Source organism: Nannospalax galili, unplaced genomic scaffold (genome assembly GCF_000622305.1).
Source record: "Nannospalax galili isolate Female #2095 unplaced genomic scaffold, S.galili_v1.0 scaffold648, whole genome shotgun sequence".
In the NCBI taxonomy this organism is placed as follows: Eukaryota; Metazoa; Chordata; class Mammalia; order Rodentia; family Spalacidae; genus Nannospalax; species Nannospalax galili.
In genome coordinates this window covers 6497969-6512261 of record NW_008360311.1, presented here as the reverse complement: position 1 = coordinate 6512261, position 14293 = coordinate 6497969, and the positions used below count along the sequence as shown (strand labels likewise).

The 14293-nt window shown below is 47.7% G+C and overlaps 1 protein-coding gene across 1 annotated transcript in view; it reads left to right on the top strand.

Moving 5' to 3' along the window:
* Ptpn14 (protein tyrosine phosphatase non-receptor type 14) overlaps nt 1-8353 on the top strand; it is a 178422-nt gene extending 170069 nt beyond the window's left edge. The window contains exons 18-19 of the mRNA XM_008824859.3: nt 28-191; nt 2977-8353. Coding sequence (XP_008823081.1) covers nt 28-191; nt 2977-3105 — 293 coding nt within the window. The 3' untranslated portion in view covers nt 3106-8353. The remainder of the gene's footprint in view (nt 1-27; nt 192-2976) is intronic.
* Nucleotides 8354-14293: the final 5940 nt, after the last annotated feature.

The following is a 14293-nucleotide window of genomic DNA, read 5'->3' as shown; positions in this document are numbered from 1 at the left end:
TGACAAGATTTGCATTTTGTCCTGCAGCCTACCTGGAGGAGATCCAGTCAGTCCGTCGCCACACTAACAGCATGCTGGAAGGCTCCAAGACCAGGCACCCGCCCATCATTGTGCACTGCAGCGCAGGCGTGGGAAGGACTGGCGTGGTCATTCTTTCGGAGCTGATGATCTACTGCCTGGAACATAATGAAGTGCGTGGTTCTGGCTTCTGTCTCCATCTCTCTATTGTTTTATGTCTGGGGGGGGTGCACATGTGCTGTGTGCAGGTGTGTGTAGGCCAGAGGTCTACCTCAGCTGTCATTCCTAGACACCATCCACCTTGCTTTGTGAGACAGGATCTCCCATTGGTCTGGAGTCTGCCACAGTAGGCGAGGCTGGCTGGTTGGAGAGCCCCGGACCCTCCTGTGTCCTCCTCCCCAGTGCTGCGATTCTGAGTTCAGGCCACCACACCTGGCTGCTTTCCTTTTCAAATGAGTTCTGGGACTGTGGCTGGGATCTGTCCTTTTTCCCATTGTTACTCTTGGTAGATGGAGAGGGGAAAACAGTCTCCGCTCTGCTCCTCACTCTTCAGGCTGGTCAGGTTCCTGTCCCCGTCTCAGGAGAAGAGTAGAGCATGTTTAGTCTGTTCCTTAAGACTTCCGGTAAGTAAATGGAGAATGTTGTGTCCTGTTTTCCTCCCTCCAAACTCACCTGCCTTTCCTGACAGCCGGGGTTGCACAGATTGTGTTTCAGTCTAGAACTCTGACAGTGTCCGTGTCGGTGAGGTAGCTTTGCTTTCTCCTGCACTTTCCCTCTTTCTCGTTCCTTTTAAAATTTTTTGTTTTAAATTATGTATGTGTGCATGTGGGTTTGTACTTGAGTACAGTGCCTGTGGAGACCAGAAGAGGGCATCAGATCCCCAGAACTGGACTTACAGGTAGTGGGAGCCACCATGTGGGTGCTGGGAGCTGAACTCAGGTCCTGGAAAAACAGGAAGTGCTCCTCACTACTGAGCCATTATGCAGCCTGGTGTCTAATTCTTTTTTTATATTTTATTTATTATTTTTATTTTATGTATATGAATTATTGTCTGCATGTATGTAAGTGCACATGTGCATGCAATGCCTGAAGAGGTCAGAAGAAGGTGTCGGATCCCCTGGAACTGGAGTTGTGGACAGTTGTTAGCCGCCATGTGAGTGCTGGGAATCGAATCCGGGTCCTCTGCAAGAGCAGCCAGCGCTCTTGACTCCTGATCTGTCTCTCCAGCTCCTTCTTGTGTAATTCTTAACACAGAAAAGTTGAACATGAAGAGGTGAAAGGAAGATTCCTGCAGTGGGGTTGGTATCTGTGCGGTAGAGAGGGTTACAGTCTGTCCAGCTGCTCTGCAGCGCCTCGCTGTGACCTGTGCTGCTGGTCTTGGAGTGTCAGAGGTAGTCTGCCCTGCTCCCACACACACCAAGAGGCACTTGTGAACCAGTGGTTATAGTGGAGGTGATGGAGGTAGTGGAAGAGGAGGAGAAAATCAGCTCAGCCCTGAATAACCTCACGGATGTCATTATCGTGGGTTCAGAGTTCACAGAGCAGACTGAGTATGGCCAGGTGCCATGGCCTCACAGCCCACGGGTGCTGCAGACGTGCGTGCCCCGCTGGTCTGGGAGGATGGACGTGGTGAGGCTGAGGGGTCTTTGGACAGCCTGAGGTTTGTTCAAGCAATGGGGACCCACCACATTGATTTCCTTCCATTCAAAAGAGCCCTGTTCTCAAAGAAGCCACACAAGAGCAATCTCGTTTAATACTCAAGATGTTCTTGATTAAAAGCAAACATAACTGAGGTTCAGAGAATGTGCTGTGGGATTTTTAAGTTTAAACTTAAATATGTCTCCTGTTGGTACCTGCTGTCCTACAGTAAGACAGGATGCACAGCTGTATCGATAGCATGTGTGTTGATAGCATGAGTTATGTATATCACCAAGTGCTCCATGCCCATGTTGTCATTTCATCCTGATGTCGATGATGTTCACACCCCTGTGTTACTCCTGAGAAAAGTGTACTGGGCTGGGCCACACTGTTCAAGGCAAACATTACCATCCTTACTTAAAAGGAAACTTCAGCTGGAAAGGTGACTCAGCAGCTAAGAGCACTGTTCTTACAGGGGACTCAGCTTCAGTTGCCAGCACCTACATCCAACAGCCCACAACTACCTGCAACTCCAGTTCCATAGGATTCAACACCTCTCTCTCTCTTTCCCGTATGGAAGTTTCTACATGATCCAACTTTAGTAACTGTGATGATGGCCCACACACAAGGACTATGAGTTTGCTCACATGTGTACACATGTGCTAAGAGCTACCAGCCTCCCTCTCTCCCTCTCTCCCTCCCTCCCCCTCCCTCCCTCCCTCTCTCTGTCTCTCTGTCTCTCTCTGTCTCTGTCTCTCTCTCTCTGTAATAAATCCAGAAAGACAAGGAACAGAACCAGAGATGCCTTTGACCCCATGCTGAGGCATGGTGGGACTGAGCACAGTAGAGGGTCACAGTCTTAGCAGGACTGGGGAGGTGGCTCATGGGGTACAGCGTTTTCCATGTAAACATGAGGACTTGAGTTCAATCCCCAGCTCCCAAGAAAGGAGTCCTGGTGAGCTCTTGCAGTCCCAGCACTGGGGAGGCAGACAGGAAGATCCCTGGAGTGCCGTGGCCAGTCCAGACTTACCACTTGAATTCCAGGACAGTGAGAGAGTCTGTCTTAATAAACAAGGTGGAAAGTGATAAAGGAAGACACCCAAGGCTGACCTCTGACCGCCACGTGAGCGCAGCACACCTGTGATACCAGCGACCAGGTTCTCCGATTGCTGGCATAGAAATGATCCCTCAAACCTCACAGGGGCAGAGCCTTAGCTTTTTTCCTTTCTGTTCACGGGCCGGGGCAGAGGCCTCATGAAGGAGGGGCAGTCCAGGAGAAGCACCGTGTCTCAGGCTGTGTGCCCTTCTCTTTCTGTGTAGAAGGTGGAAGTGCCCACCATGCTGCGGTTCCTCAGGGAGCAGAGGATGTTTATGATCCAGACCATTGCGCAGTACAAGTTCGTCTACCAAGTTCTTATCCAGTTCCTCCAGAACTCCAGACTGATTTGATCTCCCAGATCCAGCTCCTAGAGGAAGGACCCAGCGCCATCCCGGGGTGGGGGGGGCGCCACCTCCAGACAACATCTGCCACCCCAGCTGGCCTGATGGCTGGCAGCAGGCAGAAGCCAGAGTTACTTACAAACATCATGTATTATTTTATATGAGATAATTTATTTTTTTCCTCTTTGGAATAACTTTTGTGAGTTATTATAATGCAGTTTTTCACAATAATATAGTGCTTTTCATTTGAACCTTATGATGACTGATCTGCACTGTAAGCCATGAGAGGAAGGTGGACTCAGGGGCGTTGTGGGCACGGAGGGGCAAGGGAACACATCTCTAGTGAAATTGCAGTCAGATTTGTAATGTTCCTGAACTCCAGCTCAGATTTCTCTCTAATCAAAAATGATAAGAAAGAATTCATCCTGAAATAAAGAAAAAGAGACAAGATCCTTTCCCATAGGAAGAAACTTCGTTCTCTTACACTGTGGCTCCATTCGCCTTGCTGGACAGTTTCTCCGCTCCCTAGCTCTGTCGGCACCCTCAATAAGCCCTCTCCCTAAGCCTGGGGCAGGGAACATGCTCTCTTTGAAGGACAGTAATGCCGTCTTAGTCTACTTTGCTTGTTTCTTATTCTGGGTCTGGAAGTCAGTGTGGTGCTGGGACTGTACACTGTGTATCTGTTGTTTTCTCCCTGTGTGCTTCCAATATCCAGACTGGTGGCCTTGGACCAGGTCATCTGCACAGCTCGGCCTGATTGAGGTAGAATAATGGACCAGGACTAGAGGTGGGTGGGGCCTTGGTGTGAATTCTTGACTGAGTATGTTGAATGTGGTGGGGACTTACAGGTCAAGGTTTGGGGTGTATTCTGTTTTTGTCAATCACTGAATTGTTAAAAGGTTCACAAGAGACACACTGAGTTAACTGCTGTCTGAGAGCTGTGTGGCACGTAGGTAGAAGGGCCCTGGCCAGGAGTCATACCCTGTGTCGGCCCCACTTTGTTAGCTGTTCCATGCTTTGGCTGACAAGATGTCATTATTTTGTTTTATGTTGTTTTGAGGCAGGGTCTCACATAGCCCAAGCTGACCTTGAACTACTGTGTAGCTGCCTCTACCTCCTAAGTGCTGGGATTATGCACCGCCACACTCGGCCTTGCTTGGCCCGCATGCTGGATGCTTGTAGATTATGTCTTGCGAAGTCCTCCACTACCTTCTTTTTCTCTGTGCAACCCCCCCTCTGGTCATGGTGTCAACTACCCTCAAGTTGAAGCCCAATTTACTTTCTATGTCTACTTTTTCCTGAATATAACTTTTTAATTGTGGTTTTGTGAAACTGTTGGGTCTTCCATGTGTCTTCTTCCCCTGAGTGGAAAAGATGAACCAGAAAGAGCATGCTATTGTACCTCCCCATCCCCATATAAGGATAGATGCTTATGACAGCAGATTCCCACCTCTGGAAGATGAGCCAGCCCGTCTTCCCCCTGGGCCAGGATGGTGCCGGTGCTGATGTTGATCTGTGGACTCAGAATCTGGAGATGGGAGCTTTCACCTCCTTCCTCCTCTAGGCTGAGGAGTGAGTCAAGGAAGGGTAGCTGGGAATGAGCTTTGTGGATCTGGAACCCTGGCATGGATTCTGACATAGGTATTTTCAATGATACGGAAAAGCTCGTTGAGAAGGAAAAAAAGTATCGTTTAATTTTCTTGGAGATTTTTCCTGTTTTCCTGTTTGGGATTTCCTAGCAGCTGGTGGCACTTACTGGTTTATTGTGTCATGAAGAATGTCAACATTTGCCTTTTATCTCTAAGCCTCAGTGTGTTTGTATGTCTCACATGGGCAGCGAGGAGATCTGATGCCTTTTTGAGCTCATCACTCACAGGCTGTTGCTAGCAGAATATTCATAAACGCACAAGGTACAGGGAAGAAGTAGTTTGAATATCCAGCTTCCGAGCCAACACATATTGAACCCAAAGGAAACATTTAAGGAGAACATTTAAAAGTTCTCCCACATATTTCATTTTTTAAAACCGCCGCTTCTGGCTCTTCCGCACGTTTTCTGTTCCTATCTCCAAGTGCTGTGCATCTCCTGTTAAATTATCAGCTGCCATTTAAAGTCCTTTCAGTGGCATCTGCACAATAATTGCCCAGAGATGCTTTGTATCTGGGAAGCAAGCCAAGGAATAAACCTTGAAGCAAAGTATATTAAATTAGTTATCTAGTTAGAGCTTTTGGAATGAGTTCCTGACAATGTATCAAGTCTGAAGCTGGAGCTGTCAGGGCCGATTGCTGCTGTTTGGATTTGAAGGGGTAGAAAATTAAAACAGGGGCAAATAAAAGATGCTATCTCACAGAAAGCGGTCATCTGTTCACTAGCCCCTGATTTTGAGGTTTTCCAATTGTGTGTTGTGTCTTTCCCTCACACATTTGTTGGTCCAGTGTTTGCCCTTGTTCGTGGGTCTCTGCATCCTGGCTGTTACATTCCGTGTCTTCATCCTTAAGATGGTGAGGTGAACCATAACAAAGCCAGGGAGCGGCCTGCGGAGCTACATCTGGTCTTGCAGGGCTCCAGGGCAATACCACCTTGAGTAGGAATTCCAGGGAGCTTGCCCGGGTTGCCTACACATCTGTACACAGCTGCTTCCCTGTAGGAAGTAGAGGGGGCAAGAACAGCGTTAGACAGGGATGTCAGGCGTCAATGGATTTTTATGTGTGAAGACAAATGAACTGATCATTTGGAGCTGAGCCACAAAATATCAGGGAAGGTGAAGCCATCTCCATGTGGCATATATTGAGTTTGGATTTCAGGTGTCTATTTTGGGAGACTTTACTGTTACAACCTTTGATTATAATTGAGCCCCCCCCACTGCCCCCAAGTCTTGGGCTTACTCTGGCAAACCCCATTGGTCTGGATGGAGGGTCTTTGTACATCCTGGAGTCAGCCCTGGGGAACACAACCACCTGCTTCTAAGCTCTACTTTGGCTCTCCATTTCAATCTCCAGTGGATAGGGGAGGTTAGCATTTTTTATTCTGCCAATTACTTTTCTATATTTTTCAGTTTAATATCGCTTGACTCATGTTGAATTTCCAGCAATGGAGGATATTTTCTGTGACTAGAGAAACTTCATACAAATTGACCTAATATCTAGTTTGTTTCTTCTTTGATGCAGTACGGATCTCAACACTGTGTGTCTTTTCTCCAACTAAGGACTCACGGACACAGAAGGGTCTAACTGTGGCGACCTTGCTCTGCTCTGTGATGAACCGTCTAGGGCTTGGAGGTTGTCCTCTGCAGAGGTCACAGTGCACCCTTCATGCTGACAGGTTGCACTGACAGACGTGCTGCTACGGGCTCTTCAGTTACCCTCTTCCAAGGCACTAGTTTATTGGTCTGTATCAGCTGACCTCAGTCCAGCCATTATTCATGGGTCCCAAAGGTGTCCTCAGGCAACAAGCAGACCACGCCTTCTAATCCCTCTCCCACTTATAGACGCATGACTGATGGGAACAGCACATTTAGTGACTGATTTCCATTTGGGGAAAATGTGTCTATTGCTTGAGGTGGAATAGACGAGACTACCAGGGCATTCTAGAATAAACTCAAGGAATACGATTGGCTCTGACCCACGCTAGTACTAACTCTGTGGGGCTTCTTAGAGTAAGAAATTCCCTGAAGAGCCAAGTCATTACTGTTGGACTCCTGAGGCAGCCCTTTGTGGAACCGTTTCCCCATTTTACCAAAGATTTTGCTACTGTTTTCATGACCCATTCAGCGTTCCCTTCTGTGAACAGTACCGGCTCCCTTAGCTTCCAGACGGGAGACTTGGGTCCGCTGTGGAAACTGAGTGTTCTCCAGTGACCTACAATTTGATGAGTGACAGACTAGTTGGCTCTATAAGGTGGACTGAGTTCTCGTTAGCCCTTTGGGGGAGATGTCTAAGTGAGGAGGGACACAGAATGGAGCTTTTCTCTTGACCTCTGGAGTACTTTGGGGTAGAAGACCCTTACAGGTTCATCTGTTGGAGGTAGTATCTGCATGTCTGGGGGAGGGGAAGGGTATACTCAGTCACATGCTGCCAACCCCAGTGGGTTGTCCAAACATCAGTTATTGTGGGGGAGCTGTGACGCTGCACCACTGGCTCACCCTTTCTCTCCCACTCTTGGCTTCTATGTTTCCATTTTAAACTCAGGCGATGTGTGTTTTTATCCAGTGGCCTGCCCTCCTTAGCCTCTTTAGCTTAATATAGTGCGTCCTCTTTCTCAAATTCACGCTAAGACATTCATGCTTAACCTGTCGTGAGCTGGGTTCTGGGGATCTGGCATCCTTCAGTCTCATAGACCGGATAATGCATCCTGTTTGGTGTCGTAGAAGGCAGTCAGCCTTCCTGCTGTTCAGAGTTTGTTCAGCCTCCCCGTTTTAGAGGTCAAGTGAAGGACATTTAGTTGCCAGGCAGAAGGGCTGGAGTTCATGGCAGCCTCAATGTGACAGGTCACTGTGTAGAGAGTGAATCTTCTGCTGTATTCTGGCAGCGGGATCAGCCTTTCTAAAAGGTGCCAAAGCTTGTCCACAGATATGCTGTACATGGATAGGAGGGGCTAGGTCAGCCCTGAAGTTCCTACCAAAATAGTCATTGGATACACACTTTTTTGAACCCTGCAGTGATGTTAGAATTGGAAACATGGTGCTACAGTGCTGGGACCCATGTCAGCACCTAGCTCTCTGGCCTGCCGTGGACTCTAAGGTGTGGTCCTTGTGTGCTCTAGAGTCTTCTTGCCCTGCCATCGGCAGCCTGCATTGCCTTGTAGCTTGTGAGGAGAGGGTTTGGCCCATGCACAGGCCTTCCACAGTTAGTCATCATGAACCCTGGTACAAGTCATGACCATTCAAAGCACAAAGCCCCGAAGTGTTGTGCCCGCTGGTGTTGCGTCGGGGATGCTAATGGCATCGTTTGAGATGTTACCGCCTTCGTTCCAGGGCACTTTGTTTGCTCAGGACTCTGCTGACCTTCCAGGCTTGCTCACTAGCTTCGTGGATCAGCCCTCTGCAGCTTACTTTTCCTTTTCTTTACCTACCTGTTCACAAAACCCTTACAAGAGTTAAATCTGCCTGAGAAGTCTTAAACCTCTCTAAAATACCCGCCTAGGAAGCCTTAATTTTAATTTAACAAAGACAGAGGTTCTTAGTTAGCTTTCTGTTGCTGTGACACCATGACCAAAAGCACTTGGGGAGGAAAGGGTTTATTTCATCTTACCCTTCCAAAGCAGTCCATCTTTGAGGAAAGTCCTGGAGGCAGGAGCTGAAGCAGGGACCATGGAGGAGCGCTGCTCACTGGCTTGCTCCCCCTGGCTTGCCCAGCTACTTTTCTTACACAGCCCAGGCCACCTGCCCAGGGATGGCACCGCCCACAGTGCCGGGTCCTCCGACACCAATTAGCAATTAGGAAAATGCCCCACAGACACGACCACAGCCAGTCTGATGGAGGAAGTTCCTCAGCTGAGGTCCCTCTTCCCAGGTGACTAGTTTGTTGTGTCAAGTTGACAAACACAAGTTCCATATCTTCAAAAAACGTGTTCTGGGAAGTTCAAATAACCAGAATGAAAGCGGCGGAAGGCTTCTGGCACCAGGAAGCAGCCCTCACTGCTTTTTCTTCCTTTGGCCATAAAACTGTCCCTCAGTCCTATTGAAAATAATCACCGTAGGTGACTTCAGCAGCATTTGGTGTGGTAACCTGTTTCTGGCTTGCTCTATTATTTCCTTCACAACTGCTCTGTAGTTGCCACCTGGTGGGACACATACATTTTGGGGCCGCTCTGGAGCCCCGAGGGGTGTGCAGTGATCGATACACTGTTAACTATGATGCTATCCATCCAACCCCTCGGTCTGTCTAAGTTTCTTCCTCTTCCTTTAGGGAAACAAACTCCACCTTATAGGTTTAGAGAAGGAAGTGGAGCAGTTCAGACTGGCTTCTTTCTCACCTTTGGGTGGAACCTTTTGCTCACTTCAGGAATGCTTCTTTGAGTGTAGCCAGGTGGCTGAGGACAGGGGTGTCCGTTGTTCCTGGCACTTCTCAGGGCCCCCCCCCCCCCAGCTGCAGTGTTAGGTAGTAAATGCCTTCAGCATGGAACGGAAAACTGTCCTTCGGAGCCATTTTATTTCAGCTTGAATGTCCTAAAATCTTATTGCAATTTGTTTTAGTTTCTTACCACTGCCAAGAAGGTTCTGTAACCATATCCTTTCAGAGATGAGGTTACTCTTCATCAGAGATGATTTCTAGTGTATGCCCTTCATTCCTTCAGGGGTCAGCTGACCTGGCTGAGGACACTTTAAGTGGGGGCGGGGAAGCGGTTTACATATGCAGATGACTATTAAATGTATAACCTTGGGTGACTGTGTTACATCAAATAACAAGCTACTCTAGTTTGTCTCATTGACTAGTGCTCCTCCCTCATTTGGGATTTTGATGCTTTTTTTTTTTGGTTCTGTGTTTTGTCAGATGTTGTGAATTTTTGGTCTCCTTCAAAATAATTGACATTCAATACATCTTATTTTGAAATGATGTACAGAGGAACCCGCCCCACTTAGAAACCATTTTTTTGCTTTAGGGTTTGGGGGTCAGCCCACAGAAGCCTACAGACCTCCATCATGGCCAGAATCCAGGGCTGTGTTGGATCTGCTCGGCTTTTGTGGCCTGGCATATACTATATTGTTGTTGTAAGAAATGGATTCCAGGTTGGAACTCAGGATTCCCAAACAGTCTCCTCCCCATGGCAGACACTTCCTACTGTGAAGATGGAAGCCAGCCCTCTTTGCTGTCAAGCTGCCGTTGCAAACTGGGCAAGGATGGAGAAGGCGGAAAGACATTCCCTATGTCGGGGAGTGCTCTGATCAATAGCCAGGTCGACTCCACTTTCGTATAGACCTCCCATCAATTTAATAATATAAAAAGCCTTAAATAAAGCTATGCATGATCTCCTGGGCTGTTGTATGTCAGTCAATAAGCTTATGCTTGCCAGCTCTTACACAGTTCTGAGGTGTAGTGAGCTGACTTCAACAGTATTTTTTGCACTGTTTCCTGTTTTTACAGTCTTATTTAGATATTGGTTGTAAAGGATGTCGTCTCTGTTCTGTCATTGCTGTAAAATGTCTCCTATGTGCCTTTACAAATGTGAGAACTTTATTCTAACCTTTTTTTGTAAAAGATATCTATTGATTTCCATACACAATAAACTTTTTTTTTTTCAGAGAAAATGGCTAAATCTTTCCTACAACATATATTTGGCAAGACTTGACACCCTTGCAGCCCTTATTTTGTGTATGTGCATGTTTGTGTGGGTGCACATATGTGTGAGTGCATGTTCATGTGTGTGCACGTGCATGTGGAGATCAGAGGCCAACCTTGAGTGGCATTTCCTTGTATTTTGAGACAGTGTCTCACTGGCCTGAGGCTTGCTGACCAGGCTGGCTGGCCAGCAGTCCTGGTATTCTTCTGTCTCTACCTCCCACCACTGGGATTACAAGCATGTGCCACCACACTCATTTTTAGTATGTGTGTTCTGGGGATTGAACTCAAGTCCTCACTTTGCTACGTGAGCAAAGTCTCCCAAGCCCTGCTGCATCCTCTGTGTTAAAATTATCTTCATAGCCAAGGGTCTCCAGGAAAACCTGCCTGCCTTTTGTTTTTAAAAACCAATTGGTCTGGAGAGATGGCACAGCAGTTAAGAGTACTGGCTGCTCTTGCAGAAGACCTGAATTTGGTTCCCAGCTTCCACATTGTGCAGTTCAAAACCTCTTGTAACTTCAACTCTAGTGGATCTGACGCCCTCTTCTGATCTCTGTGGGCACTGCGTTCATATGCATATACCCACAATCAGACATAGAGACGCACACATAACACAATCTTTTAAAAATGGATTGAGGTATAGAATTGGTTACCTGATAAAGTAATTAAGTTAATTAAATGTTGTGGGCTTGAATATAAAATGTCTCCCACAGGCTCGTGTGTTTGAACACAAGGTCCCCAACTGGTACTGTTTTGGGAGGTTATGGACCCTTGCTGGAGGAAGTACGTCACCGGGGGTCTCTTTCTCTCTGCTTCCTGAGTGAGGATGCAGTGTGATCTTCCAGCCTCCTGCTGCTACCACCATGCCTTCCCTGCCAGTGGACTGTGTCCCTCTGGAACTGTGAGCCAAAATAAGCCCTTCTCCCCTGAGTTGCTTTCTGTCAGGGTATTTTTTTCACAGCAACAAAAAACAAAACTAAGATGTTAAACAATTCCAGATACACCGAAGACTTAGGTTAACTGTTTCTATTTACTGACGGATGGAAAACAATCTTCCTTTGCCCAAGTGTCGTAGAAAACGGTGGGTGACCAGGGAGAAAGTATTTTTGGCAAGGGTGAGTTCCCAACACACTTTGAGCTCTTATGTTGTAGAAAACATGAAGAAACAGCAAAATGGGCAGCGGTCAGGGCAGGATCCTAGGAAGGCATTTGTTCAGGTCTCCGGTTCCTGGCACACAGCTCCAAAAGCCCTGGGATTTCCTCAGAAATAGAAGTGATGGGAGGGAAATGGTGTTTCCTTTGTTCCAGGAAAACACTCTACACTGAGATTCTCCCTGGCCTGCTTTTGCTATAATGTGGCCTGCCCCCCTCATATATATGTGTGTGGTGTGAGTGCATGTATGTATATGTATTCCTGTGTGTGTGTATGCCTGTGTAGTGTGCAGGTGTGTGTGGAGGCCTGAGGTTGATGTCAGGTGTCTTCTTCAGCCACCCTCCTCCTTATAGATTGAAGTAGAGCCTCTTGCTGGAACCCAGAGTGTGCTGACTCAGCTAGTGTGGTTTGCCAGATGCTCCAGAGATGCCCATCTGCCGCCATGCCCACCTGGCTTTTATGTGGGTTCTGGGGATCTAAACTCTAGGCTCACTCTTGTGTGGCAAGCACCAAGCCATCTCTCCCCAGCCCTGGCAAGGTAATTCTTTGCAGACCCCTAAGGAGCTCCAATTATGAGCTCCATACTTCAACCTCTGAGGTTGGAGATAATTGCTAACTGCTTGTGTAATGGAACTTCCATCAAAAATCCCCAAACGGTGGTGTCCAGAGAACTGACACAGTAAGCACTTTGAGGGCAGTATGGAGGGGGCCCCTGTGCTCAGAACTTTCCAGACCTCCCTTGTCAACTGCTTGTCCCTCTGTGTCCTTCATAATGAATGTCAGAATAGTGTCAAAGAAGGACCTTGCAGTGAGCCACTGTGGCCAGTTACCAGGCACAATCACAGATGCAGTTATGGCAACCCCTGGACTGTGTGATCAGGCCACATGGAAGTGGGGTGATGTCCTGATGACCAGCATCTAAAGTGAAGGCAGTCCCAGGGGACCAAGCCCCTTCCATATACACAATTTGGCCCTGACTGAGCAGAGTGTGGGGTTAGCTGCTGTGAGAAAACCCCACACATTTGTTACCAGAGACATGAGCAGAAACATCTCAGCCATGAGTATCCATTTACACAAACACAATAGTTTCTAAATATATGTAAAAATGCCCCACGTTAGTATAATGCGCATAAAACATTGCACATGTTAGGCTGACTAAAAAATTTTGGCATTGATACCATATTAAAGAGAAAACATTATTTTATAAAGGAAATAGTCATGTCTATTCAAAAATTTTAAACAATGTCCTATCTGACCTTGAAATTACATCTCCAGGAATCCCCTCCCCATGTGCAGAAGCAGGGTTATGTTTAAGGTGGTAGCACACACCTTTAATCCCAGCACTCAGGAGGCAAAGGCAGGCAGACCTCCTGAAATTGAGACCAGCCAGGTCTATGTAGTGAGTTCCAGGCCAGATGGGGCTACAGGGACACCCCGTGTCAGAAAGAAAAATAATAAAGGTGATCATGTGGCATTGTTCATAAGACCATCACACCGGGGAAACCACAGGTCCACAAACAGGAGTGTCCCGAGGGGATGAAGGCCTCTGCGTTCTGCACAGAATTCTCACCTCTGAAAAGAACAAGAAAAATCTAGGTGCAGAAACGAAGAGTTGCACACAGTTAAGTCAGAGAAGCAGGTTACAAAATCATGACATGTGTCACGTCAGGACCATCCTGCCTTTGTCCCAGGGTATTTGGGAAAAACAAACTTTACCAAGCATCATTTACAGACTTCACCTCCAGGGCAGGCTGTGTTATTTTAATTTACTGATAAATTAAACCTTTATAGCTAGTACCCTAAGCTCATTTGGGGCTTAGCCACTGAATATACTAAGTTAGGTTTTTCTGGGGAAGAGAGAATCTCCCTGTAGTTCCAGCTGGCTGGAACTCACTATGTAGACCAGGCTGGCTTTGATCTAACAGAGATCCACCTGCCTCTCCTCCTGACTGCTGGGATGCCACATGGCAGTAAATCAGTGCTCTTCGAACACTACACCCAACACTGAAATTAAGACGCAGTCTTGTCTTTCTCTGCACGCTGTAGATGCTTGCTAAATGACGACCCAAGAGAATGCATTCTTCTAGATGTCTGTGTCCAGGTGAGGGAGGGGGGGAACACATCACAGACAGCTACAGTTGTTCAAGCAGTCTTCTGATGGTGACCAAGAGGACCAGAGAGAAACTACCAGCCTTTACGTGACAGGGAAGCCCTCTCTTTGGAGTACTAGAGACTCTCTTGGGCGCCTGCTGGACTCTTCTGGGGAGAGGTTGCTAACAAACAGTTTCTGGGTTGTTGCTGTCTAGGCTGCTTGGCTGGAAAGAGCTGGATTCCCTCCTTGTGTGGGAGTAGAGACCAGTGTTTGCTTACAACACAAGGTTGGTAAGGAATTTTTTTTCCCTTCCCAAGCTTACCCCTATTCTCCAAAAAAGGAGAGTACTGACCAGAGAACAGTCAGTGGAGTGAGAGATGGGTAAAAGACAGGACAGTGAAGCATGCCCTAAGTATCTTGGGAGGGCACTAGGGAGAGCCTGGAAAGGCCAGGTCCTCCTGCGGGGGTGGGGATGGGAGGCACCCCAGCAGCGGGTTCCACCAGACACTTCTCTGCCCTCGCACCTTCCCTCCTGCCTGCTGTCTTCCTCCAGAGCCACTGTTCTGTGGAAGGAGCTGTAGACTGAAGATACCCAACCGCACTCCTGGGAACAGAAGTGGGCGCACAGCATGATGAAGGGCTCCCACCTCCACAGACACAAGAAACCAAGCCTCAAG